Here is a 24,607-nt window from a genome sequence, read left to right on the forward strand (position 1 = left end):
TAGATTTTTTTTATAGCATGATTAAAACAGCTTTTTGATGTTATCAATATGTGACCTTACAAACTTAAATACCACATCAGTGGGGGAAAAGATTGGTGATGAGCCCTGGATGCGAATCTTGAATTTCTAGGTCACCAGCTTGCATGTAACTCAACAGTGGCCAAAGCTTGTTATCATTTCATGGTTTTGCATTTGGTCTCACTCCAGGTGTCAGCATTAGTGAACTCAGTGTTTTCAGTTCTGTGGTAACTCTTGAGGCCCTGATCCCTGGCAGAGGCCTCTAGTTGCTGCTGCAGCACAAATAGCAATGTTGGCAAGCGCTGCGCGACCGTTTCATTGCTCTTTGCTTGTGTCTGCCCCTCCCCCCCACACACACACTCCCCCATTTGTTCAGTTGTTAATCTGGTTTATTAATAAATTCTGTAGTCTATTGATTAAAAGAAGGTTAATGAAGTAATATGTTTTCTTGAAATAAGTACAGATTTTGCCTAGCTTATATATTGATGGATATGAGCTGAGGTCCAAAACCTTGACCAGAGAAGTTGAGATTTCCAGGGCTGAGTGGGAACAGCAGGGCAAAAGAGAGGAGAAAACTGTTTTCTTAATAGCATACCTGAGAAAGAACAAAGCAAAGTATACTGATAACGTATTTTGAAAATGAGGCAATATTTATGTATTACAATTTAGGAGATAGCTGCATTGGCTAGCTGTCCATGCTAATTCTGGTCAGTAGCCTAAGTGACTTTTTTTTTTCTCTTCATGTAGCAGTGGTAAGGAGAGTTATGAATTAGATGAGCATTTTTGTGATATCCTCCACTAGAAAATTTTGCTCTCTGTTCCTGAAGAGGGCCAGACGTTGGTGAAGTTTTAAAACAGAATCTTAGTAGTTACTTACCTTTCTTACAGCATATTTCCTCCCCCCTCCCCTTTTTTTTTCTTTTTTTATTTGTGGTAAAGCGTTTCAAAGTCATCTCCTAAAAAACATGCAAATTCTGCTCCTGTCATTGATGGCCAAGCCATCATTGGTGTCAGTGCATATAGTTAGATGCTTAGTGACTTTTCAAGCCTCAAAATCTCATAGTATTCAATTTATTACGCTTCTGGATGTAGCTGTTATACAGTTGTCCCACCTCTTTACAGGCTGCCTTCTTTAAAATACAGATTTTATTATAAATATTTTTTTTCCTGTCCATCAGTAAGGAAAACCTCAGAACAGATTTTACCATATTTCATATTATAGGTCAATGCCTCAGTTATTTGCTATTTTGCTTATAGACTATGGATATTTTCTTTATTTTTGTGTCTTCCTGCAAAATACCAATAATTCTAATACACAATTTGTATCTGAAAACTGTAGGAAATACTGCTACAACACTGTATAAACAATGTAACAGATGTAAATGTGAGACCTTACAGGAGGAGGGTTTTTTTCCTTTTTTTTTTTTTTTTTTGTTGTAATAAAAACTGAAATAAAACAGGTTTTGCTCGCTGTCTCATACTTGCAAGTCCCAGAGTGTGTGTGCGTGCTCAAGAAGTCCATCCAGCAGCCGGGCAGGACTGTTCAGAGCATCGGTTCAGCAGTAAGGCCCCACGATGCTTGTGTCCAGCTGTCGGGTCCAGGATCCATTTCAAGGACCTAGCAGACAAGGATGCCAGCTGTCAAGCCCTCCTTGGGTCTTCTGAGTGGCTCTTAGGTTGCCAGCCTAAGAACCTAGCACAACCTAGCACAGAATTAAGAGGCTTCTCAAGGGACACAGCATCAATGCATTTTCCCTGCTACAGCCTTCAGTGTGCTAGTCCAGGAAGGAAAAATAGATTTCTTTGCTAGCAATAAATGTTCTATATTTTTTTTCATCCATGGGTTGAGCGGTGCGCCTTTTTTTTTTTTTTTTTTTTTTTTTTAACTAGGTAGGAAGGGCTGGAAGGGGGAGTGTGTGTGTGTGTCACCATGAAAAATAGTAGTATATAGGTGTTTACCTGCAAATTTACCTGTCACTTGAGTCGTTAGAAGGCTGTCACTCGGAGATGACCATCAGTCATTCTGTAGTTCTCAAACTGCAGTTCCTAGGCCATGAAAGGTAACTGAGAGAAACCGAAGTCAGTCAGCTACAGGCTTAAATTTGCTTAACAGGAAACTGCATCTCCCTTGAACCACCCCCCACCCCAGATGTCTTCTAATAGCAAAGGCTGGAAAACATGGATACAGGTGGTAGGATTATACATATATGTTGGGTTCAAATGGATATATTATTTCTGGATTCTTATTGGTGAAGCTGGGTAGATGCTGCAGCTGGGTTGGGAATCCAGCACTGAGTAATGGGAAGGTATCAAATATTTTACCTCATCAGAGAAAGCTCTAACAGCTCATGTTTATAAAGAAAAATTTGATGGCATGAATCCTTGGAATTGATACTAGATAACTAGATATCTGAACTCAGCTCCTTCCAGTTGTCTTTTTGACTCCAGGAATTAGGTTTGAGGAAAGGAGAAAACGTGCAGTGCTTTTACAAGTTATGGCCTCTCTGCTATCAAGTGAATGCGCAGTACTATCTAAAAGCAAAAGCCAGGATTAATATGGTGATGAGCTTGAGTGAATAGGCCCCATTGAAAGTCAGGGAATGCTACTAGCTTGAGCTTAGTGCTGGCTTGGTTTCTGTTTGCTTGAGGGCAGGTGGATCAGAAGAACTAACAGGACATGCCAAAGTTATGTTATTCTATCCTTGCTTTCCATATTTAAATGAAAGTAGTCATCTTTACTCCTGTTGCAATAATAATTTCACATAAAAAAAAAAATCAGATATTGCTCTTTAAAATGAGTAGTGTAAGCTTTTTTTCTTTTCTTTTTTTTTTGCAATTTAATCATGCAGGAATATAATTATTTCTTTGCTTGCATCATTACTGAAGGTATGACTTATAATACTGTAGAAGCACAATATTGAGATGTAGGAAGTTAAGAAACAAATTGAGGGCTTTTATTCTTAATTTATTATTATTTTGAGGGAATACAAAATTTGTAGATGAGTGAAACAATCTGTTAAATATGCTCAGTTATACCATAATGTTTTAAAGGAACACACGAATACTTTGCTTGTGCTGTGTGAAGTATTTTGACAGTAGGTCATTCTAGGTCTTCCCAATCAGTCTACTGTGAAAGAAGACACTAGCTAACAGGTGTGCACTTGCTGTGGTGTCTTCTCTCTCTCTCTGAGGAGTTTGCAGCTGGATTACAGAGGTGTTTTCCAGCAGAAATGCATGTATTAAATCTAACTTGTTGTTATTATTTATGCAGCTTTAAGCTGAGTTGAAAGTTATAGTTGTATAAAACATCAGTACAGCAAATGCGTTTCTGAAGATCAGCCCTGAGAATGCAACTAATAGTATTGATACTTTACATTCCCACAGTTAGGTGATGGATCACGCTCTAGGTTGTGGACAGGTGAAACCATTGAGAGAAACTAATTTATCCTTTTTATTCCTTTGATCTGATGAGTATCTGTATGGAAATGGCTTTCTGATGGTGAAGCATAACACATTAAAAACATTTGTAATTTTGATGTGTGCTGTGAAATAATTCTGATATCTTTCCAGGTGAAGGATCTTTTTGAAATTCAAAATAGTGCTTTTTTTAAAAAAAAAAAAAAACAAAAAACTGTTTATTTGAAGAGGTGGTCTATTCTTTGCTGACAATTGTTCTAGAAAGGGAATTATTTAAACAATGCAGTTTTAATGGCTTGACACTTTAATGGTCAGGATTTCCTGATGTGATGCCATAATCAAGAATGACTGGGCAGGACTTGAGAGAATTTAGTTCAAAACCAATTTCCTTCCCCCCTTCTTCCCAGCCCCCAAACCTTTGTGCTTTGTCATGTTGCTTTCCAACTGCATATGTATGCTTTGCTCTCTTGGTGTCTTGAGCTGTCCAACTTACTCATGAGTTTCTCCTTTTTTCTTTTCTCCTCTCTCTCTTGTAATAATCTATGTGTATGGTCTATCTTCAAGGGCTCTATAAGCCGATTCACATAATATGAGTGGTAATTTTTCTTCTTGCACATGCTCTTAGCAATTTCAGCCAGTATTTCCCATCTATGTCCCAACTCTTGTGTTGTTAAGGAATTTTTTATGTATAAATGTAAAATTGGTCCTATGTAAACTTTAATGATTTTTTTCTTTTTGTTTGTTTGTTTGTTTCATTTTCAATTTCTTGTTTGTAAAGGTGGTTACTTGCTCCATAGGTGGTGCGTTCTTCCTTGCCATCTCATAGTGAATAATTAGAGTTATGTGGCCTGGGAGATCAGGTGAGCTTTCAGCGACTGTATTTGTGGCTGTAGCTTGTAGTCTGATGTTTTCAGTGGACAGAATGAGCCCGGCAACCACTAGCAGTCTAGTTCTGACTGGCTGCCCTAGATCTCCTGACACTTCCTTCAGTGTAAGGCCTGACCTCCTTTTCTACCATTATATTTCTTAAGAAAAGTATCTGTGTTTTCTACCTTCCATAGGTATAAAATACCTGCACATCTGATTTAGATACTTGTACATGATAACATGTGGCTGTTGTTCTTCCTGTTGAATCACTGTTCTATAGAGAAGCAGGTTCTCTACAGACAGCGTGAGGATAGTGTGTTATTACCCTTCTACTTATTTTTAACAATTTCGGCACTTTTTTCTTTTTGAACCTGAAGGAAAACTTTGCCAAGGGATAAATACTTAAACTGGTGTTTTGAAAATCAGTAGTGGGAGCTCCTTTCCGTATGAGAGAGGTTTAGAGAGAAGCTTTTGGTGGGTTGCTACTTCTCAACTACCTATAAAGGTAAGAGGAATGACTAGAATAGTCCTTATTAAGAAAGCCAGCATGATTTACTTGGTGAAATTCCTAGCCCAATTTTTCTCTTCTTGTGTATCTGTCTGTAAGTGAAAGACATACTTAAAATATTTTTCCTGATTTTTATGTTTGTGATTTTGGTTGGAGTTAATTTTTATCCTTCATGGGACTAGACTGTTTTGTCTGTTCTAGGTTTTTTGAGAAGTAGTAACATACCTGTTTTATTTTGAGACTTCTCAAAATAAGGTGGAGAAGAGACTGTCAGATATGAAGTCCAGTGTGGGAATCAGAATATTTGCCAGTTAGACTTTGCTCAGCCATTAAAACAACTAGGTCAGAAGAATTTATTGTTTTCTTTAGAATACTTCCCCAAAGAGTCTCTCCAAATTAATACTAAAAAGAGAAAAGTGGGTATGGGACAGACAATGTAGTAACAAGTCTCCAGAAGATTTGGGGAGAGGGGGAGCTTAAAAGGGGGAGAAAGGTCTTCCAAGGACCTGCGTGTGTGATGCACAGAAGACTGACTGACTTTATCTGCAGACCGTAATCATAGGTGTGGAAAGGATGGGGGAGAAATTTACTTGGAACGTATATTGATTTTTATAAAGATAAACAGCACTTTGAAGTAGTATTGGCAAAGAAACTTTCTCCTCTCATTTTTCCCCTATAGGATACAGCCTGGTTAGATTTTTAGAAAGTGTGCCAAGTGAAAATCTAAAATTACAATGTCAGAATCAAATTGTCCGAGGATTTAGTGGTGGAGAAAAAGACTACTAAATCTTTGGAAAGGTAAGACTGCTTAGTTGTGAGGAAGAAGTTCAAATTTGAGGATGATCAGTAGCAACAAAGACTGTATCTGCTGGATCGGCTGGGGTTCAGTAGAGCTAGAGCTAGTATGGCAATAAACGCAGCTTATGAATGGACTCCATGAAGAACCACTGGTGGTACACAGTCTGGGCAAAATGGTGTAAAATACCTTGCTGTTCTCATGTTGTCATATGCTTCTGCAACCCTGGTAAACTGACTGCATCAATGAATAGTGACTGCACCTCCCTCACCACTCTGAAAGCAAATTCAAGTGATTTAAGTGAAAACATGACTGAAAAAAATAGTTCCCTTTAGAGTAATTTTAAGGTGTGTATTTCAGACACTTTTTTCATTAGTGTTATTTTTAGACTCTCCCTAAAAGAAAACAGCTTTTTTTTTTTTTTTACACCTTTTGCTCATTGAGTTCTGGAATAACACTTTCATTGGAGGTGCACTATATTTCTTGTGTTCAGAGATTTTTGATGGTTGCTTTTATAATGGCTCTTTCTTTGTTTTTGATACATAGGCTGGAAGCTAAGATTTGGAATGTGCATCTGTCATAGAGAAGTAAATGTCAACCTTTTGACCAGTTAATGTCAATCAAAGATTTTTACCGTTTCTCTCATTCAAATCATCAGACATATTCTTGGCATGAGATTTTTCACTAGAGTGAGTGCAGAGACTTTGGAAACAATAGAAACAAGATAGTATATAGCAGTCCCACGGTTACAATAACCACACTGTTACTGAAGGAGTTGTCTGCTCTGAAAAGGAGAACACTGCTCTGGGAGGCAGGAAACCTAGATTTAACTTTCTGGCTCTGCTCATAATTTGTTGGGATGATATTGGTCAGGTTGAGTCGTCTCTTGGAGCATCAGCTTTTTTATTAGGAAAAAACAATGGTTTCTTCAATAAGATACCTGAAGACTTGTTGCTAGAAAGCACTCTAACAGTTGTTACAGATATTTTTCCATATATATTAAAATCACTTCTGTGGGGTAGGATGAAATGTTCTAGAGTTTATCAGAGCAGGAGAGAAGGAGCTCAATTAAATTTCCATTAAGTAATTATGCTGATAATATTTTAAATCTTTTAACATTTTCATACTCTCAGTTGGATATTCAAACACTATTCTGCAGCAGCTATTATAGGAAGCTTAAAGTAGCTGTGATGCTATCTCTGCTGCAAAAATAATAATAAAAATTATCCATTAAATGTAGGCTGTGTAAAACAATTTACTACCTTAGAAATGAACTTAACAAAAATTCTGTTTGGTGAAAATTGTGGTGACTAAGTGTGTTGAGTATCCTTATTTTGTAGTTGGATAGTGTATTTAAAATACATGGAGGAATTCTAGATGTATTTTCAGTTGTCTTGGAAGAGAGGAGATATCTGGAGGAAGTTCTGTTTCAATCGGACTGTTCAAACTTCCTGAGAAACAATAGGAACTAAACCAGAGCAAATTTCAGTTAAAGGAAAAGACATGAAAAACTTTGAGAGGACCATTTAAAGTAAATATGAACACTTCATTAAATGTAGAATAATATTTTTAAAAAGTGTATGAAAGCTAGAATTATTTACTTCACATTAGCCATCAAGTGAAATGCACTCGCCCACTGACGCAGGCTGATGTGGAGTAGCTGGGTACCTGTTGTTTCCTGCTTTGTACGTTTGAATCCTAAATAGCTCCATTCACTCAAATGGGAAACTATTATTACCCTCAAGTGCTTGCTGCGTTTGAGCAATACGGAGAGAAGCAGAATCATGAAAATACCATTCTTTAATATCAATTTATGTATAAATAAACTTCCATAGTTCTGGACATTTTTTGTGTTTAACATGAAACAATTTTGTCTCTAATTTAATGTACATCACACATATTGCTTTTTGACCTAGGGTATACTGTCTGTCTCGTTATTCTCTGTATTGTTTTACTGTTCCCTGAAACTGCCCAAGCAATTTGGTGTGTCCCTAGCAACCAAACAGGGCTGTTTGGCAGGTATTTCCTACAGCTCTACAAGGGCACTGGCTGCCAGATTTCCCGCGGAGCACCAACTCCCATCAAAACACACACACCGGATATTTGTTTCAAGTGAATAATGTTTAGTGTTTTCAAGCAATTTATGAATGTAATGTGTAGTGTCAATGTGTTGGTTTTGAACTGTTGTAACTGGTATGATTTTTGGTTCCAGATTTCATCCTGTAGTAAAAAAACAAAACAAACAACAACAACAAAAATGGTTTTGATATAACAAGTTTTCATTTCAAAAAAAAATAAAGCCCTGCAAAAGAGATTGTTGTATTATTGACATTTAACATTTCTCTAAGAAGTCAATTTTAACTAGAGAAAAATAGTAAAAAACTGTTGGTGGAGCAGAAGGGAAAAAAAACTAATAGTAGTCTGTGCTGTGTTCCTTAAATTATTTTGGGGAAACAATTTCTTCAAAGAGGCAAAACCTACTTCTCTTTTTTTAGAAACAAAATGAGTCAGTGTTGTATTGTTCTGAAGAACGTTCCATTTTTTGTAAGCTTCCTATGCTCAAAACTTGCATTTTCTCAGGCAGGTAAGAGCCCAAATAGTTTATGTTCTGTCAGCTTTGGTGGCAAAGAATTATAGAACGAAATTGTTTAATGCAGCCCCGTAATGAGACTTTCTGTTAAATATTGCTGTTTAAAATCCACATAGTGGATTTTTATAGTGTTATCAGTTTCAAGTTCATGAGCAAATGAATCCCACTGAACATAATTATACCAGATAATAATGTTGTTTGACTAAGTTAAGAAATCTGATATTAGATTTCAGCTTTCCTTTAAGGAACTACTGTACAACTTCTTATTAAATAGACAATTTAGCACTCTCTCCCTTTTTCCTTCCCATATATTTTTGTGTGTGTGTGTGTTTTTTTGTTTTTGTTTTTTACTAACTTACTAGTCTTATGTAGCAGATAGAACACAAACCCTGTTATATGTGAGATAAGAATCACTAATATGAACTGTTAACAGTCATGAATTACAGAATCCTCAGTAAGTTACTGCACAGTTGAAAGTAAATCCTAGTCTTTTATTCTGCCATTGGAATATGCTGGCATTTCAAAAAAGTTAAAGATATTTGTAGTCTTTTCATGACAGTGTTTAAAATTGCTTCAGTTTGACATTTTTCTCTTGTTTGGAGGTTCATTACGAACTGAAGAATTTGTGTGTGTGTGAACATGAAAGTTAGTAATATGTTTTACTGTGGATTCACCTTACCTTTGCATTGCTGTTGAAAGAAGAAAAAGGCAATTTGCTCTCCCTGTGTCCCTTTCTTCTTTGTGCTTGCACAAGTGTGGATGTGGCTGTGTGGTGGTGAACTGAAAGGGCAACCGGTTAGGTTAAAATTAACCTGGGGAAACAAAGAATATGTAGGCTGCTTTTCCAGTTCAGTTCACTACAGAGCTGCACACTTGCTTACGTTTGCACAGAAAGAGGATGGTACAGAGAGTATGAGTGGGAATGAGTCTTTTGACAATACTGTTGCGTATAGCATCTGAAGGGGCGTGTGTAAAATTATAGCCTAAGAGTGCGGTTCATGGCATTGTAGACTGATCTAAGGCTGTCATGGTGCCACGTTTCCCTGGTCGTGCTTTCTGCCTTGCACTGAAATTTCTGCAGCAGTTCAGGAAGCTGAACTGGCTGTAATTTAATTGCTTCTTTTTTTCCTTCTAGGGTTAGGTGTTTGTCCCTTTTTCCCATGATGAGTTGATTCCCTAAGCTGTTATGTGAGCAGCAATGCAGGTGTGAGGGACACAGTGTGTGGGTTGATTTGTCTGCAGTATGCTTGGTTTTCAGCTTCAACTGCCTTGGAACTTCATCCTTAGCAAGAGCTTTTTTTTTTTTTTTTTTTTTTTTTTAGCTTTAAAAGTAAACACAGTAAGACAAATTTCATATTGAGGATTATTTGACTACTGTCCAATGCAAAATAAAGATAGCATGTTCAAGATGATCAGCTCTTGATGTTTTCATAATTCTTAAATTGCAGGGGCTTTTCAAGGGAATCTTTTTAAAACTGCAGAGAAATGTGTCTTGTCTAAATGCACTGTTAAGACTTGCCTGCATAGGGCAAATCTTGATGTCCATGGGTGAATCCAGAAGGTTAGGTCTAGTTTAGGGAACACATTAGTCCTGCTCAGTTGACGTGCAGAGAGACAAGAGCCGGTCAAGTACCAGTTTCTAATCATTTAAGAGTATTAGCTGGACAGGAGCTGTGGCATGTTCCAGTAAGTCCTCAGTTTGGATGATATGGGTGTCATGGCATACTCCAGTAGGTAAGTCTAGAAGAAGCCAAAGCAGCTGCTTGGGAAACTTTTCTTCTGACCAGACACAGCTAACAAAGTTCAAGAGGAGGTTTAAACATCTCTAATTTCTTGACAGTGAGATGTCTCTTAGCTTCAATTTATGTGACTTAAAATAATGGAAACCTTCGTATTTAGGATAGAAGCAACTTTAATTAGAAATGTGTAGTATCTATTAGAGTCCTTAGGTACTTGCTTTTTTTATTCATCTGCAGGTGGATATGGAAGGAGAGTCGTTCAAAATCTGTATGTGTTGCACCATTTTTGTGTTTTGTAAATCTCATACTGCAGTGTTTCTTGTCGTGACCTGCTGTGGTCAGGAAGGATGTATTCATTCTCTTCCCTTTTTCTCTGCTCGCACTCCTGTGCTTTTTTCGTGATGCATAATGTCTCTCTCTTCCTTTGCTGCCTTTGAAAGCATCAGAGTTTGAAAACAACAGGAGCAGCATGGATGTTGGAGGATGTGCACAGTGACTGTAATGAAATTAAAATTTTTTTGAAGTGCCTGGCATGTGTGTGCTTCTATGCTGAGGGATAAACCAGTCATCAGATTCAGGATAGGGAAGGAATTTTCTTTCAAGTCAGATGTTTTGGGTTGTTGGTTTCCTTTGCAGCATGCCCTTTGGTCTGCTTTCTAAAACCTTTGTGTACTTTCATCTAGCAAATTTCCACTGTGGGGACCTAGAACATGGCAGTATCTTTGATCTCTCTGCTTGTGCTGTGTGGCACATGCTCTTTGGTGTCTTTTAGGACTGCTGTTGCCAAGATCAAGATCAAAGTGTTGCAGGCTGTTCAGAATTGCTTTGTGGCATGTGGTGCGCATGCAGAGAATAGCCGGGTCAGTCTGGCATGTCACATGCTGCCGCCTCCGATTCCAGGGAAGTCGGCTGTGTGACCCTGGCAATTCCTGCCCGCCCATACGGAGACAGACTGCAGTTTAAATACAGATCCAGGAGAAAATAGTATCTTACTGGAGCTATGCTGGTTAAGTAAGTAGCTTAAGTAAGATAAACTTCCTTTTTGATTAAAGACTAAGGTAGTGATGACCATTCAGTTTTCACTTGTACTGAATTGTTAATTTCAGTAATGCATCTTTATAAATTACTGTTTGTTGGTTTTGTTTTTTTTTTGAAGAAATATGCATTATGTAAAATGTAACTTGCTGAAGTTATAGAAAAAGTTACGAATGGCATAGATTGAAATGGAGGAAGATTTTAAGTGAAGTACCAAAAGGTTTGGTCTCTGTGGTAACCGATATTTTCATGAATGAGTTGAACAATACAAAAAGTGTTTTAGTAAAAGGTGTGGGTATTTGGTTAATAGGAATTGTGCATATACAAATTGAAAACAAATCAAAATTTTGAAAATTAAGCAATATTGGCCAAGTGCATCTAACCAAGTTTTAGCTGCAGATAGCCTAAAGAAGCCTACCTGAACAAGTTGCAATATCTAATACAGTAAAAAAGACTGAGAATAAACTCCCTATACAACCATCATGGGGGGAGGAGGGGGAAATCTTGGTATTAAAAGCTAACACTTATTAATATAATTTCTTAATAAAAAAAAACCTGCTGTCACAGAATATGCTACAGAAATATTGGACCTTTCTGGGTAGATATGTTGCATCAGTAGAGACACCAATAATTCTTTTGATCTATTGTGTGCAAGACAAGAATTGTGATCATTTACGCTACTTGGTGTGTATGTGTTAAATACAAGTAAGTACTGATATCTGATATTCAGTACTGCAATTCATGTTGGACAATGGCTGTAATAATAAATAAATATGTTTTTATTGGGTGCTCAGGGAGAAAAATAAAATTAAAGTTTGATAAATACAATGTAAACTTAGTAAATGATAGTTTCAGTGTAAGAGTGAAAGCTCTAACCCTTAGAGAAAGAAAGAAAGAGACTAGTATATCCAGTGTTGTTTGTACTGATTGATGGATTGATCTATTTTCCCGACAGGGAGCAAGTATTCCAGATTTGTGACTTGAAAGAGGAGAAAATTCATGAGCTTAAAATATCCAGAAAGGCTTTGGAGTTTTGTTAGGAAAATCAGTTTAATGACGCAAAGTGCCAAGGGAGGCCAAGGAAATATTTTCACTGAAGATACTCTGACACCAAGTAGAATCTTAAACTTCATGGGTAATTTATTAAAAAAAAAAAAAAATCGGAGCAAACAGATGCTTCTCACAATTTAGCAAGATAACCCAGCAGTCCTTTTAAATTATACCTTTTGCTTTTTAGTCATGTTGTATTTGAACTGAAGATACGGGATATTAAAGGCTCTAAACTCCATCATGATCAAAATCCAATTGCCTTCAGAATGAAGTTGTTTACACATCTCAAGACAATTCTGCATTTTATCAATAATAAAAATATGTTACATTGTCTCTACTCTCTTATGCAACTTAGCTTTAGTGCGGAATTTCCCCTCTAATACAAAATTAAAAAATTGTTTTGGGTATTATAACTAGGAATTTTCTACTTCTGGTTTTCAGAATTTACTGTGTGAATATCTGTATGTGGTGGAAGGGAAGGTGAAGAAGTGGCAGATATTGTGTTTAGAAGTTCTGGTCCTTTACAGCTCTTTAATCTTCTTTTTTTTCTATAGCCTCCACACCACCCAGCAGAGTAAATAAACGCAGAATTTCTCCAAGTGTTGTTTCCACCTGGGAGAAGAGAGGCGTCATCATGTCCAACATTACTATTGATCCAGATGTCAAACCTGGCGAGTATGTTATCAAAAGCCTCTTTGCTGAATTTGCTGTTCAGGCTGAAAAGAAAATTGAAGTTGTAATGGCTGAACCTTTGGTGAGTCCTTTTTTCATAGTATCCATTGAAGCAGTCTTGCTTTTTATCATATGTATGTTTACTGGGGAAAAAAAAAGATATTGTTGACTTTTCTCTTACTTCAAGAATGAACAGCCCTCTGCAAACGGGGTTGCTACCTGTTTTATTGTCAATGTTTTATTGACTTCTGCCAAAATTGTTATGAATGATTACTGGAAATGAGATCTCTTAGTACTCATAGATTCTGTAGAGTTACAAATGGAAATGATGACATAAAATATGTTCCAACGTTAATGATGCCAAGCAAGTTACCTCTTGTTGTTTCTGTGAAATATTTCAAAAATGAATTTTAAAGAGAAGATGTATTTGGTTTGTTTTCCCAAGTAGTGTTAGCACTCACAATAACACTTTGCAGAACACAGTAGTCAGTGTGCATTACAAATAAGCTAAAATGCAAAATTCTGTTGGTAATCCAGACTTCATGATCTTGAAATAAATGGATTTTTTTTTAACTCGGAAATTTCACTCAATCATGGTTTTTGATTTCTTTGAGAGTCAAAAGCTGTGACTTTAATATTAGTATCCTTTAAATGTTTTTGATATACAAAAGTGATTTACCATCCTAAAGTTAAATGGGAAATGCAAGCATACCCTCCAGTCTCCAAGTATGATCTGTAAACAAGTGCATTGCTGCTGTGATCTGATCAGAGCTTTTTCTTAAATAATATTACTTTTTGAAGTATAACTTAATAATGTACAAATGATGTCTTCCATTTCATAATGTAACTTTTAATGTTCAGTTCCTTGACATTCTTGTCACTGTGCTTTTCCTCCTCCTATTCTTCTCTTAGTTCTCTTAATAAATTTACTCTGATGACATTTTGTAGTGCAATTTTTTTTGAATATTTTTAAATCAAGGATGCACGTGGCCTGTAGGGGAAGAGAGCTCTCATGGGCCACTTAATATTTCACTTTATTGGTGAAGATTGATGAAGTACTTGACATTTAGGTAAACAAAATATGATTATTTTACAAAAACGCACATTTACTGGATATAATTGCAAGCATTTTACATTTAAAACATTGATAAGTTCATAACTTTGTGTACCTGAGGTATTTAACATATCTCCACACAGTTAGCATGCCTTGAAGGTTTCTGTTCACTGTTTTGCAGACTACCCTCTGTCTTAGAGAACACCAGTGGACCATGATCATGACCCTGCTATGTAAAGGGCATGATATCAAGGAGAGTAAACTTTTTTTTTTTTTAAGGTGCCCTGTTCCTGTGAATAGCTTTAAATATCTATAACAATAAGATTATCCTTCCCCTACTTCTATGCCTCATTTCCTATGTATCTCTCAAATTCTGTACAAAATGCAGCAGATGCACACCTTAGTTACAGTTACAGCTCACTGTAGTCACATAGTCATTCTGCATACTGAAGATGACATAATCGCGTAAGAGCAGTATATGATTATATAGAATGGGATTTCCAATAAGCTATATGCATAAGCATGTTGAATTGAGTGTACAGTGGCAACCTTAATTCAGATATTTCTCCTGTTTATTACTGTCATACTTGAGCAACTTTCTAAAAGGATGTATTTATTTTTAGTCCTTCTGAAAAGCAAATTCTATCACATAGAGCCATGCTGAAGAAGCGGTAACCTGTGGATCCCCAGCTGAGGCTTCTGACCCTGCAGCACATGGAGTGCTTGTAGCAATAATAGGCTGTTGGCCCTCAAAGTGTTCACCATAGTGAGATGGATTTCTTGTCTGTTCACTCACCACACAGTGGTGCTGAGAGAGTTCAGTTCTTGGATTTGGAAAAGGCATGTGCTTGAGTGCTTATATCTCTTTGATTCTCCTTCTTGTGCTGACTCCTGTTTCCATTCCAATGTATGCCAAGGTCTTCTCAATCTCTTGCTCCTACTGCTGTCCTCTTCCTAATTTTTACCTACTTGCTTTAGAATAGGGGTGCTTCTTTTTCTTCATTTCTTCAAATCATCTGAAGGTAAAAGTACAGGACAGACTCACTGATTTCTGAACTGACAGAAGCCCTTGCCAGTTAAAGCGTTATAGAATCTTGTCTAGTTCCTTCAACCAGGAACACTTCCTGCAACATGCATTTAATTTTTCTGTATATGTAGACACTTAAGCTGTTTTATTTGAATGTAATTTAGTGTTTTATTAGTTCCTTATAGATATGAAAGGAGGTGTAATCTCTGCATCAACATCTCTTTGGCAAAATAGTTGAGGGACACAAAATAGATTTCTTTTGCAATGAATCCGAGTCTTGAAATCTTAATATTAACAGCTTTTTGTCACAGGCAAAAAAATAATAATTTGAAATAATAACTTAAAAGCTGAATAAATTAAAAGGCTTTTGCTTGTAACTGTTGCTTGGAGAAGCGTATCTTATTACTGTGAATGATCCTATAAAGAAAAAGGACCATATGAACATCTGGACCCCAATTTTAGCAATTCATGAAAAGTTCTGTAAGAAACTGTCTAAAAGTACAGAAAAAAGGGACTAAATATCTATTGTGGTGTCACTGATTGACACATCTTCAGCTAAGACCATTAGTAGATTGAAGGCTGAAGAAAAGGAAACATTACACACCCGCTTAGGTATACATTGTATGTATGTACTAGGCAAGCCTACAGTTTAAACTTTACTTGACTATGTCCTTGTAGACATCATAAACAGGTAGGTATTGAGGAGAGTTTAATAAGAAAGCTCAGAAATGTTTATGGGAAAATAGGTATGAAAACAGTCAAGGCTGACATCACTAAGAAACGAGAAGAGAAATGTAGGGGTCATGACACTGTAGATGAAAAGATAGATTACTGTACTGAATATCATTCGAATACTTACATGAATGCTACTCTTTTGGTGCCCTCTTTTTCTATTCTTCTATTAAACATACCAAGGAGGAGAGCTTTTGGTCAGAATGACAAAGACTGTACCATCTTTAATTCAAATGGACTGAAAAGGGCTTTTCCCATAGTCATAGCTGGCTTGGATCTCCTAACTCAAATACTGATAGCAAGGTAAATATAGTAGCCCTGGAGTTTACCAGTACTGCAAAACTTGTCCATAGACTGGATTAAATACTCTAACAGCAAACCCAGACTCTGTCCATTCTCTACACTGTTAACTGATATTTAAACAAATATTTTAACATATATTATTCACATAAAATAAAAACATCTTAACAGATTAATGATTAGCAAATCTATATTACTAATGAAATAATGCACATTTCCAAGATGACTGATACTCAAAAGCATTGTTTAGTGAGGTTCCAAGATGATTGCATAAAATCTACATTAATCAAGATCTTATCAATGAAAGATTGTAAAATTGATATTGTGCATACCTGTATACAATGTGTATAAAATTCATTCAGATAAAATATGAAATGATAAAAATTTGATAGAATAGTCATTTGTAAAATTATTCTGTATAACAGTTCTATCTGAGATCATTTGTCAAGTTGAATTTCTTTAAACAAAATGTATTTTAATGCAGTCAGTTGTAAAATTTACATATATAGTCAGCATTCCTTATTTTTACATGGACTGGAAGAAAAGGCTATATAGAAAAACAGAAATTTAAAATAGATGTTAGAAGCTATGGAAAAGCAAAACAGCTTAAGCCTATATGATACAAAGTGGTGGAAGGGAATCCGTAGGTGTCTGAATGAAAGGAAGGACTGAAAAGGCTTTAGTTTTCTACATTATATTTGATAGACCTACTAAATATTTAGTTCTGGTGTTTGACATTTTAAAAATAATGCTAAAAGGCTGAAGGGGCACAAGAAAGATTTAGACTGAAAATGGAGAAAAGGCTTTACAAGGAAGAGACAAAAACCCTTGATCATTTTAGTTTAATTTGATTTTGTCAGATGACTTGGCTACAAATAATAGAGTTTGTGGAGAATATGTATAGTGTTGCATACATCTTTAATGTCTTAGATGAAGCTAGGTCAAAAGCTGTTGGATAGAATTTGGAGCCGGACCAATTAAATTTAGGAACTAGACACTGTTTTTAAAATTCGAAGATAAACAGGCCAGCAGCAGAGCAAACTGCATAGGAAGTGGTAACTTCTTCAGATCAAGACAGTGATACACACACATATATATATTTTTTATTATTATTATTTTTTTTTCTTTTGTAAGGTAGTATTTCTGCCAAATGTATTGCTTTCATATGGGAGCAACTGATTTGTGGTCTTAAAAAAGTAATTAGTGATTTCTCTGGCTGTAAATTTACTTAAGATACTTAGTGAGTAACTAAGTAGTTTCCTGAACATTTAATTAAGAATTCTCTGCTTGCAAAATTTTAGTACAGTCACACCTCAGAGTTTCCAGAGAAAAAGCTTATCGGAGCGCAGTAACTTCGAATACGTGATTTAAGTAGCAAGCATAGCCACTGGAGCGAATGTCATCTTTTTAGTTAGCAGTCTGATGTTAAGTTAAAAACACCTCTCTCTCTTTTTTTTTTTTTTTAAATCAATTGTCCTAAGTCTTTTGTAGTAGTATATCATTTTAAAGGAAAAAGAGCTCAGGCACAATTTGAGTTACGGTAGCTTAAGATACTGTCCCTCAGCTGAGCAAGTGCGATTGTGTGCCTGATTTTGGCCTTCCCCAAACGCAAAACAAAACGCATCAGTGACAAGGATAAGCGATAAGTTCTGTTACCTTGTGTTTTGTCAGGCTGAATGTAAAGGTAGGCAGTTGCTAGCAGTGGTTAACTTGGTAAGCTGCTAATTTAGTAAATTATAGTTAGTCACGTGTAAGTCAAAACAGCAAAAGTATTTAAGCCTGATGCCAGTACTAGCAAACTTACCGCTTTCATGGAGAAACTAAGCACTAACGCTGCTAAAACTGACCCTGGATGCTTGTGGAAGTCTTGCCTAGGTGCTTTCCAAAGCTTGTCTAAAACTTATAAAATTTAACACGTCACCTCTCTGTTTGTTATACACCCCTCGGACCTACAGGAGAGCACGCTGCTCAGCGTTCGGGCTGCTGGAGACAGGGAGGAGGTGCGTGCAGGGCAGGATCACTTGTTTGTCTTGTTACTTGTAGCTTTTTCAAGTGACAGCACAGAAGTGAGGGTTAGTTCTGCTGTGCTCACCTGAGCAGCTCAGCCACGCTGAGGTGTAGTGGCTCCCTCGCAGAGGCTGGGGGGGATGAATGCTGGAGGTGGGCCAATGGGTGGTGCCATCTTCCGCTGCTGCGGTTGTTTGCTTAGTGCACGTACGTCTACATCCTGCTCTCTGCTGCCCGGCATATGTTGACATTTCTGCTTTATACAGTGGATGCAAGCTGCTCTTTGTTTAATTCAATAGTGTTTCTTTCATTTAACTTGTAGAAGATAAATGTAGATCTATTATTTCCATCTCTCTCTGAACTTGCAGGAAGCCAGGAAAATAAATTATTAATTCAGTGAAGGTTTCCAGACCTTTACTTTGTGCTGTTGGATAGGTTATTGTAAATCATATGAGCCAGCTGGGACAATGACAAAGCAGTGTTAGAAAAATATATCAAATGAAAATAAATTTTAAAGCCATACGAATAGTTCAGAGGCTTTGCTAAACCTGTGACCAGGTTGAAGAATATTGTTTAGTAGGCATTATATTAACTGTGGTGATATTTACCTTTTAGCAGTGAGATTTTACTGCAGTGAGAAAATACACAGTTTTGTAGACTTGTAAGGTCTTCATTCTTTCCAATATTAAAAATCTGAGCAATTGCATCCTCATTTGCTGTACTAAAATGTCTCCACTGGTATAGAATGTGAATGAACATAAGAAGCCGAGCTTCCAGAATTTTCTTGAAAATAGTTGTGTTTGCTATCTGTCTTTCATGGCTTTCAACTTCTTTATATATAAACTTCTCAGTCATTTCACTTTTCTGTGATGTTAGCCACTTTTTGTTTAGGTGCTTCTGTTTTTAGACCCATACAATGGATATAGTAAAACACTGATTTTACTGATTTGTTCACATATATAATAATTTTGTAGAACCATGGTGAAAAAATAGCTTGTTAAGGCGCTGTGTCATGAGGATGTTTAAGGAACCTCCCCTTTACTGTTTTGTCTTACAGGAAAGTTGCTTGTCTCTCTTCTAGGAAATAGTTTTCTAGTTGATTTTTCTTCAGCTTGTTCAGCAATTTACAATATTTATATAGGGCGGACCGTTTCTCATGTTTCTTCTTTGGAGATAAGATTATGATTATTTGTGCAGTTTATCTAAAAGCACGTACAGATAACATGAATTCACCTATAGCAAAAATTTCCGTGAAGCAAAAAAGGAAGGAATTATAATTTGCAAGTACTTTTTGAAACTTTTAGTATCTGCTGCAAAATGTAAAATTTTATAACAATATCCTGAACAGACTGAAAACATCAAATTATATGAGTTTTTAAGACTCAAAAACCTGTTTACTTGCCAGTACCTGAAACCTTTCCTTCCCTTGCTTTTGAGTACAGTGAAAGAACACTACCTGATACGTCCGTTGAGGAACAAACGACGCTATTGTAGAGTATTAAATGCATTTTCCTGAGACTTTTTTTTTTTTAACATTCTGAAAGTGTATGTAAAAGCATTTTGTTTCTTTGGATTACAGAAAGTAAAAATGATCTGAATTGTGAATTGGTACCTAAATGTTTTCATGTTGTGCTTTTTCATGTAACGCTGTGTAGAATAGAATAAGCCAATGCTTTTTGCCTGGAGAACGCTGAATGTGAGTTCTCAGAGAGCTGCAAGAGAAGGTGTCTTTCTAACACCAAATACAGCTGCACTCATGGCAGAAGGTGCCAGAAGCTGTCCCTTACTTTCAAGATGACGATTAGAACGTGCTAAAATAAGCTGCCAGTTTGAATCTTGGACTTTGTACACACAATCGCAGTATGTGTCTGTTCAATGTGCAGTCTGTCTTGCCTCCAAGTCTTGCAAGTGTTACATGCCAAGCAATACCGACTTTTAAAATTTCCGTCAACAACAGGACAAAGTGGGTGTTGTCTAATGCTAAACTACTGAGCAGTTATTTTGTGTTAACTGAGACACAGTCTGTAGAGATCGTACTGGCTCTCTGCTGTCAGCACATACTCCTTTTTACATCCTAGACTAAGCAAGTTAACAGCTCTTCCAGCTTACTACTTTACGTAACTTGCTGCGTAAGAGCAGCTCTGTGTTTGCTTACTGCAATGTAGTGTGAGCTGTTAACTCCTTAGCTTGAGTACCTTTTCTGCTCTTGTCAAAAGTAGCATTTTTTAATTTATTTATAATTAAATGAAAAATAGTTTAACATTTCTTTAAGTGGCAGGAAATGCTCCTCATGTCTTTTTATGTCATTGCTTTTTAGTATGTATTTAAAGCTGTAATTATGGCACTTGACTTATGGTTTAGCAAGTTGACTTGCAAATCATTGGCCATTGGAGCCAGTACATGGGACTTTGTCTTTTTTACTTTACAGGATACCCTAGTAAGAGGCTTAAAAATTTTATTCTTAGAACTGTGTAGTTTGGTACTCCCAACAGCATTTGGTAAGAATTACCAATTACAGTTCATGAGTGCTTTATTTTCTTAATGTTTCTCGCTAAATCACTTTCTCATGAATACAATTGATTTTGCTCTAAAGAGAACAGTATGTTTTATGGTAGTGATAACAATGAAAAACTGTAATAATGTAACTTTTAGTAATATTGCGTATTTCTGTACCTTATGAAGTTATTTCAAATGTAAAACAAGTTATCGATATTTTCCTTTTATTGCACTTAGTTTTCTAGTTAATTTTCATTTGCAGTCCATGGGAAGAGCAGACTGGAAATGGACTGAACATTTTTCTTTGCCATTGTGGAAAGCATTTTTAAATCTCATTCTTGTAGGTTACTATGTAACTGCCTGAACATGAGGACGCTTGCTCATTCTAATAGGAAATGGTTTTCCTTCTACATTCAGTTTGGCACACATTGCCAGCTGTCCCTGTTGAGCCACAGTATGCATATTGCTTTGGGCCCTGATGTTTGCGAAAAGTGTTTCGGTTTTTCTGTTTGATAGACTTTAGTATTTTTACTGGTAAGCTACCAAATTAATTTTAAGTCTGTGTTCTTCTTTTTTTGTGAGTATACTTCACTACTTCAGAAATAATTTTAGCTGGAAAATAATGTATTTATTAACATTAGAGCATTATTTATTTGTGATTTGTAATATAACTGGAAAAGAAGGAATCTATCTTTGTTAGATAACAGTTGTTTGCAGTACAAAATTCATGTTTCTCTTTATTTTTTTTCCAGGAAAAGCTCCTGTCCAGATCTCTTCAAAGAGGTGAAGATCTTCAGTTTGATCAGGTAGGAGATACGTAATTGAAGGCAGTTTTTACTGGATTAAGGTGGCCTCTGTTTTTGCAGGACAGTGGCTCCACTGTTGTGATGACTTAAAACGTCTCATTCCACTTTAGATGATTCAGACCTTGAATGTTAGTTACCAGAGTTGTAACAAAATTTGGCCTTATTTTCCATTGGAAAATGTCATAGTACTACTAGGCTAGGCTGATTTTTTTGAAGGTGGCGGTGAAAGCTGCTGGGAGGAAAGATGTTGAAATATGGCAAGGAAGAAGAAGATTCAGTTTCTCTATTTCTGTTCTTGTTACAGGCTTTGTGTAACTTTGGTCTATATCATTTAAGATTTCAGTGTTTCTGGGTTCCCCTTTTATAGGGAAGTAGTGTTAATTTCAGTAACACGATATTTACTGAGAACTTTTTGATCTGACAGTAGAAAGCATAAGGTAGATTTCAAATGCTACTTTGTGCTTTGCTCAGTATCTAGTCTCAATGTAAAGCTATTACGTTTCACTTAGTGCACCTGAAATACAACTAGAATTACTCTGTGCTCAATTTATTCATGCCTCTTTCTTTATTATTTCTAATTCTGTCATAATACAGGTAGGTTTTTGTGCCATAACTGCTTCCTTGCAAGGGTGTGGCAGCATTCACATGGAGCACTGTTGGCTGCCTGTCTCTATTCTTAGCTCTTATGGATAACATCTGATTGTATGAGGCAGAGCATTCTTCGTATTCTGTAATTTGATTTTTGTTTCATGCTGCCCATTACTCCTCTGATATAGGTATTAGACATTGCAGTGAAATCTGTGGACCTGCCCATACTTTATAATTAAGAGCCATCCGTGTACCTTTTTCTTTCTCTTCCTGCCAAAAGAGAAGCAAAAAATAGCAAATAATATTTGATGTAGAATTCCATCCCCTCCCCCCCCCAACCCCAGACTCCACAACCTTTTGAGGATTTATCTCGCCTGCTGTAAGCACAGTATCTCCCAAATGAAAGTTTACTGGCAAACAAGGAAGATGGGTTGGGGGGGGATGTGACATAAATTCTTTGACAGATATAGAATTTTCTTTTACAGCTGACCAAAAGCAAAATAATATGGATGATCTAAGGAAAGCTGTAAATCAGGATTATTACTGATTTTTCCACTGAAAACATCTCTTGCTAATTGTTTCCCAGTTAAAGATGTTTTTATTAATCACTGGTATTAACTAGAATTATGATTGTTTCTCTCTGTTCATTGCTAGGTGTCTGAAACCCATGTTAAGATACTCTAGCAGTGCAGGAGATTGGAAAGTAAAGAGAGATGAGCAAAATACAAGAGAGCTGAGGATCCAGAATGCAGGGCTGTAGCACCCAATGACGCACAGCACAGAAGCTAGAGCTGTTGCTGAGCCAGACTTGTTCATCCAGAGATCTTTGTGTATCGGTAGGATTTTAGGAGTCTAAAAAGAGGCTTTAGCTGTGCTGGTGTGGTGTCTGAGCTAGTAAGTGTACTGTGTGAATAAGAAATGAATGGTTGAAACACAACAGGGACTCTGAGCAAGATGATATCTAGTTGACAGTCGTTCCCTCAGCTTAGTGAGGGAGGAGGAGGAGGGGGATGGAGAAGGTAGGCGCATAGTGTTGTCTGATCTATTATGAAAAAATAAAACAGCTATTTAAAGGGAGTGTAATACATTTCTGTTTGAAGCATAACTAGACCAAGAGGATCATTTCAGATTCTAGCGTGGAAAACAAATAGTTTTAAATTTTCAGATAATATTATTCTTTTATTTGTCATCAGGGTTTTAATTGGAACAAAAAATGTAAATTTAGCTAAAAAAATGAAACTTAGGAAAATGAGAGGAAAATTTTTATGTTGACTCATTTCTAAACTGTTAGTAATGGTAGCATTTTCATACCAACATTTTCCCTTTATCATTCCCAGAGAACTAAGAAGCTACTGGAGAGGAATTTTTGTAAAGCATATACTGCATTCCTTAAAATATTTTTGCTTGTTCAGCTTGAAACTGAAATAGCTTGTATTTTTCTTCTTTGGTTCGTTGTCAGATTCTAATTAGCAATTTCCTACTCTTGTCCTATGGAACCAAAAACTTTATGATCATACGGAAGCATATCTTAGCCATCTTGGGAACTTCACTGAAAACACGTGTGTTTCTAGGGTTCAGGCATGTTCATGATTAGGTACGATTTCAGCGATGTTTTCAGGATCAGGATTTTGGACATAGCTGGAATTTGGGCTCTAGCATCTTATTATAATTCTGCTTCTCTCTCTCCTTCCCTTCTTTCATCTTAATGTACTATTGGATATGTTAAGTGCTGCTATTAACAACGTGTTATGGCTTTTAAAAGATTGGCGCACATCTTGCCATTTCATTCTGAAGAAAGTAAGCACATGTCACACTGACTTGTCCTGTCCTGTCCTCTTCGGGGTTATGGTATCTGTCTTTATTTCTCTAGATTGCTGCTTTCAACCTAGGTACGATTTAACCCTAAAATAAATTGTTTTTTCCCTACAATTTTTATATAAGATACAATGTTAAATTTAGTATTCAAACAGTGTGATGATTATTTTAAATAAAAAGAATAATCATATAGCTCATTATCTGCTGTTGTATTTCTGCAAAGTCATGTTCTTACAAGTTAGCAGCTATATTGTATGAACAAAGATTTCATCTTCGTGCTAATTGCAGTGCCTTTTCATTAAAATGTTAAAGATGCAAAAACTTGTCAGGAAATAAATAATTCTAACATAGACCTGATTTTTAATTTTGAGAATAAAATGCTTTATAATGCCAGTAGTTTCCTGTTTTACCATTTTAGCAATAGCAGGGTACCTTAAGCACACTTTAAAGCTAGGTTAAGATAAAATACAAACACAAATGTATGTATTCACAATATCCAAACCACACAACATAATAACAAATACTTGTAAATATTTGCTGTGCAGAGATGAGCGTAAACTCACTTTGATCTAGGTGAATTAAGGCAAAATCAGAAATGCCTGTCTTTTATCAGGTGATGTGAATCCTGAGAGAGAAGACTTTTTAGTGACAAAAGATTTTCTCAGGGGAGAGAATCATAGCTTCTGCTTCCAGAAGCTCTTTATATAGTTTACATAAGTGAATTATTGGATAAATGCCCATAAAATGGGAACAGGAATTTAGGATTCCCAGTGCTCAGACTAGTAGGTTGTTGTGTGAATAGTGCTGTCTACACTCTCACCTCCTCCTTTATCTAATCTCATTCTAATCAAAGTGTTTTAATGAAACCTAGTTCCTCTTCAGATTTTGAATATATGTAGATTGTACTGTACACTAGGATGTAACACTTTATAAGCTTTACAAGCTTTTCTTTATAAGAATATGATTTTACTTATTTTCAGGAAGTTTTTTCCACTTGTTTGCTTAATTCATGGATTTTTCTTATGGCCAAAAATGCTACTTAATTCTTGTGACTTGAATGGCTAATGGGTTAACAAGTTGACTAAAGTAT

General features: G+C 36.3%; 1 protein-coding gene across 15 annotated transcripts in view; it reads left to right on the forward strand.

The window, feature by feature from the left end:
* Positions 1–24,607, forward strand: part of FRYL (FRY like transcription coactivator) — a 179,859-nt gene that overhangs the window by 62,138 nt on the left and 93,114 nt on the right. For 14 of the 15 annotated variants that reach the window (XM_067298073.1, XM_067298074.1, XM_067298072.1 and 11 more), the window contains 2 exons: positions 12,575–12,774; positions 21,061–21,114. In XM_067298073.1, coding sequence (XP_067154174.1) covers positions 12,655–12,774; positions 21,061–21,114 — 174 coding nt within the window. In that variant the 5' untranslated portion in view covers positions 12,575–12,654. Of the gene's footprint in view, positions 1–10,707; positions 10,947–12,574; positions 12,775–21,060; positions 21,115–24,607 lie in introns of all 15 variants that reach the window. The other variant, XM_067298075.1, reaches the window with a different exon arrangement.

The sequence above is a fragment of the Apteryx mantelli genome, chromosome 5 (assembly GCF_036417845.1).
Source record: "Apteryx mantelli isolate bAptMan1 chromosome 5, bAptMan1.hap1, whole genome shotgun sequence".
NCBI lineage: Eukaryota > Metazoa > Chordata > Aves > Apterygiformes > Apterygidae > Apteryx > Apteryx mantelli.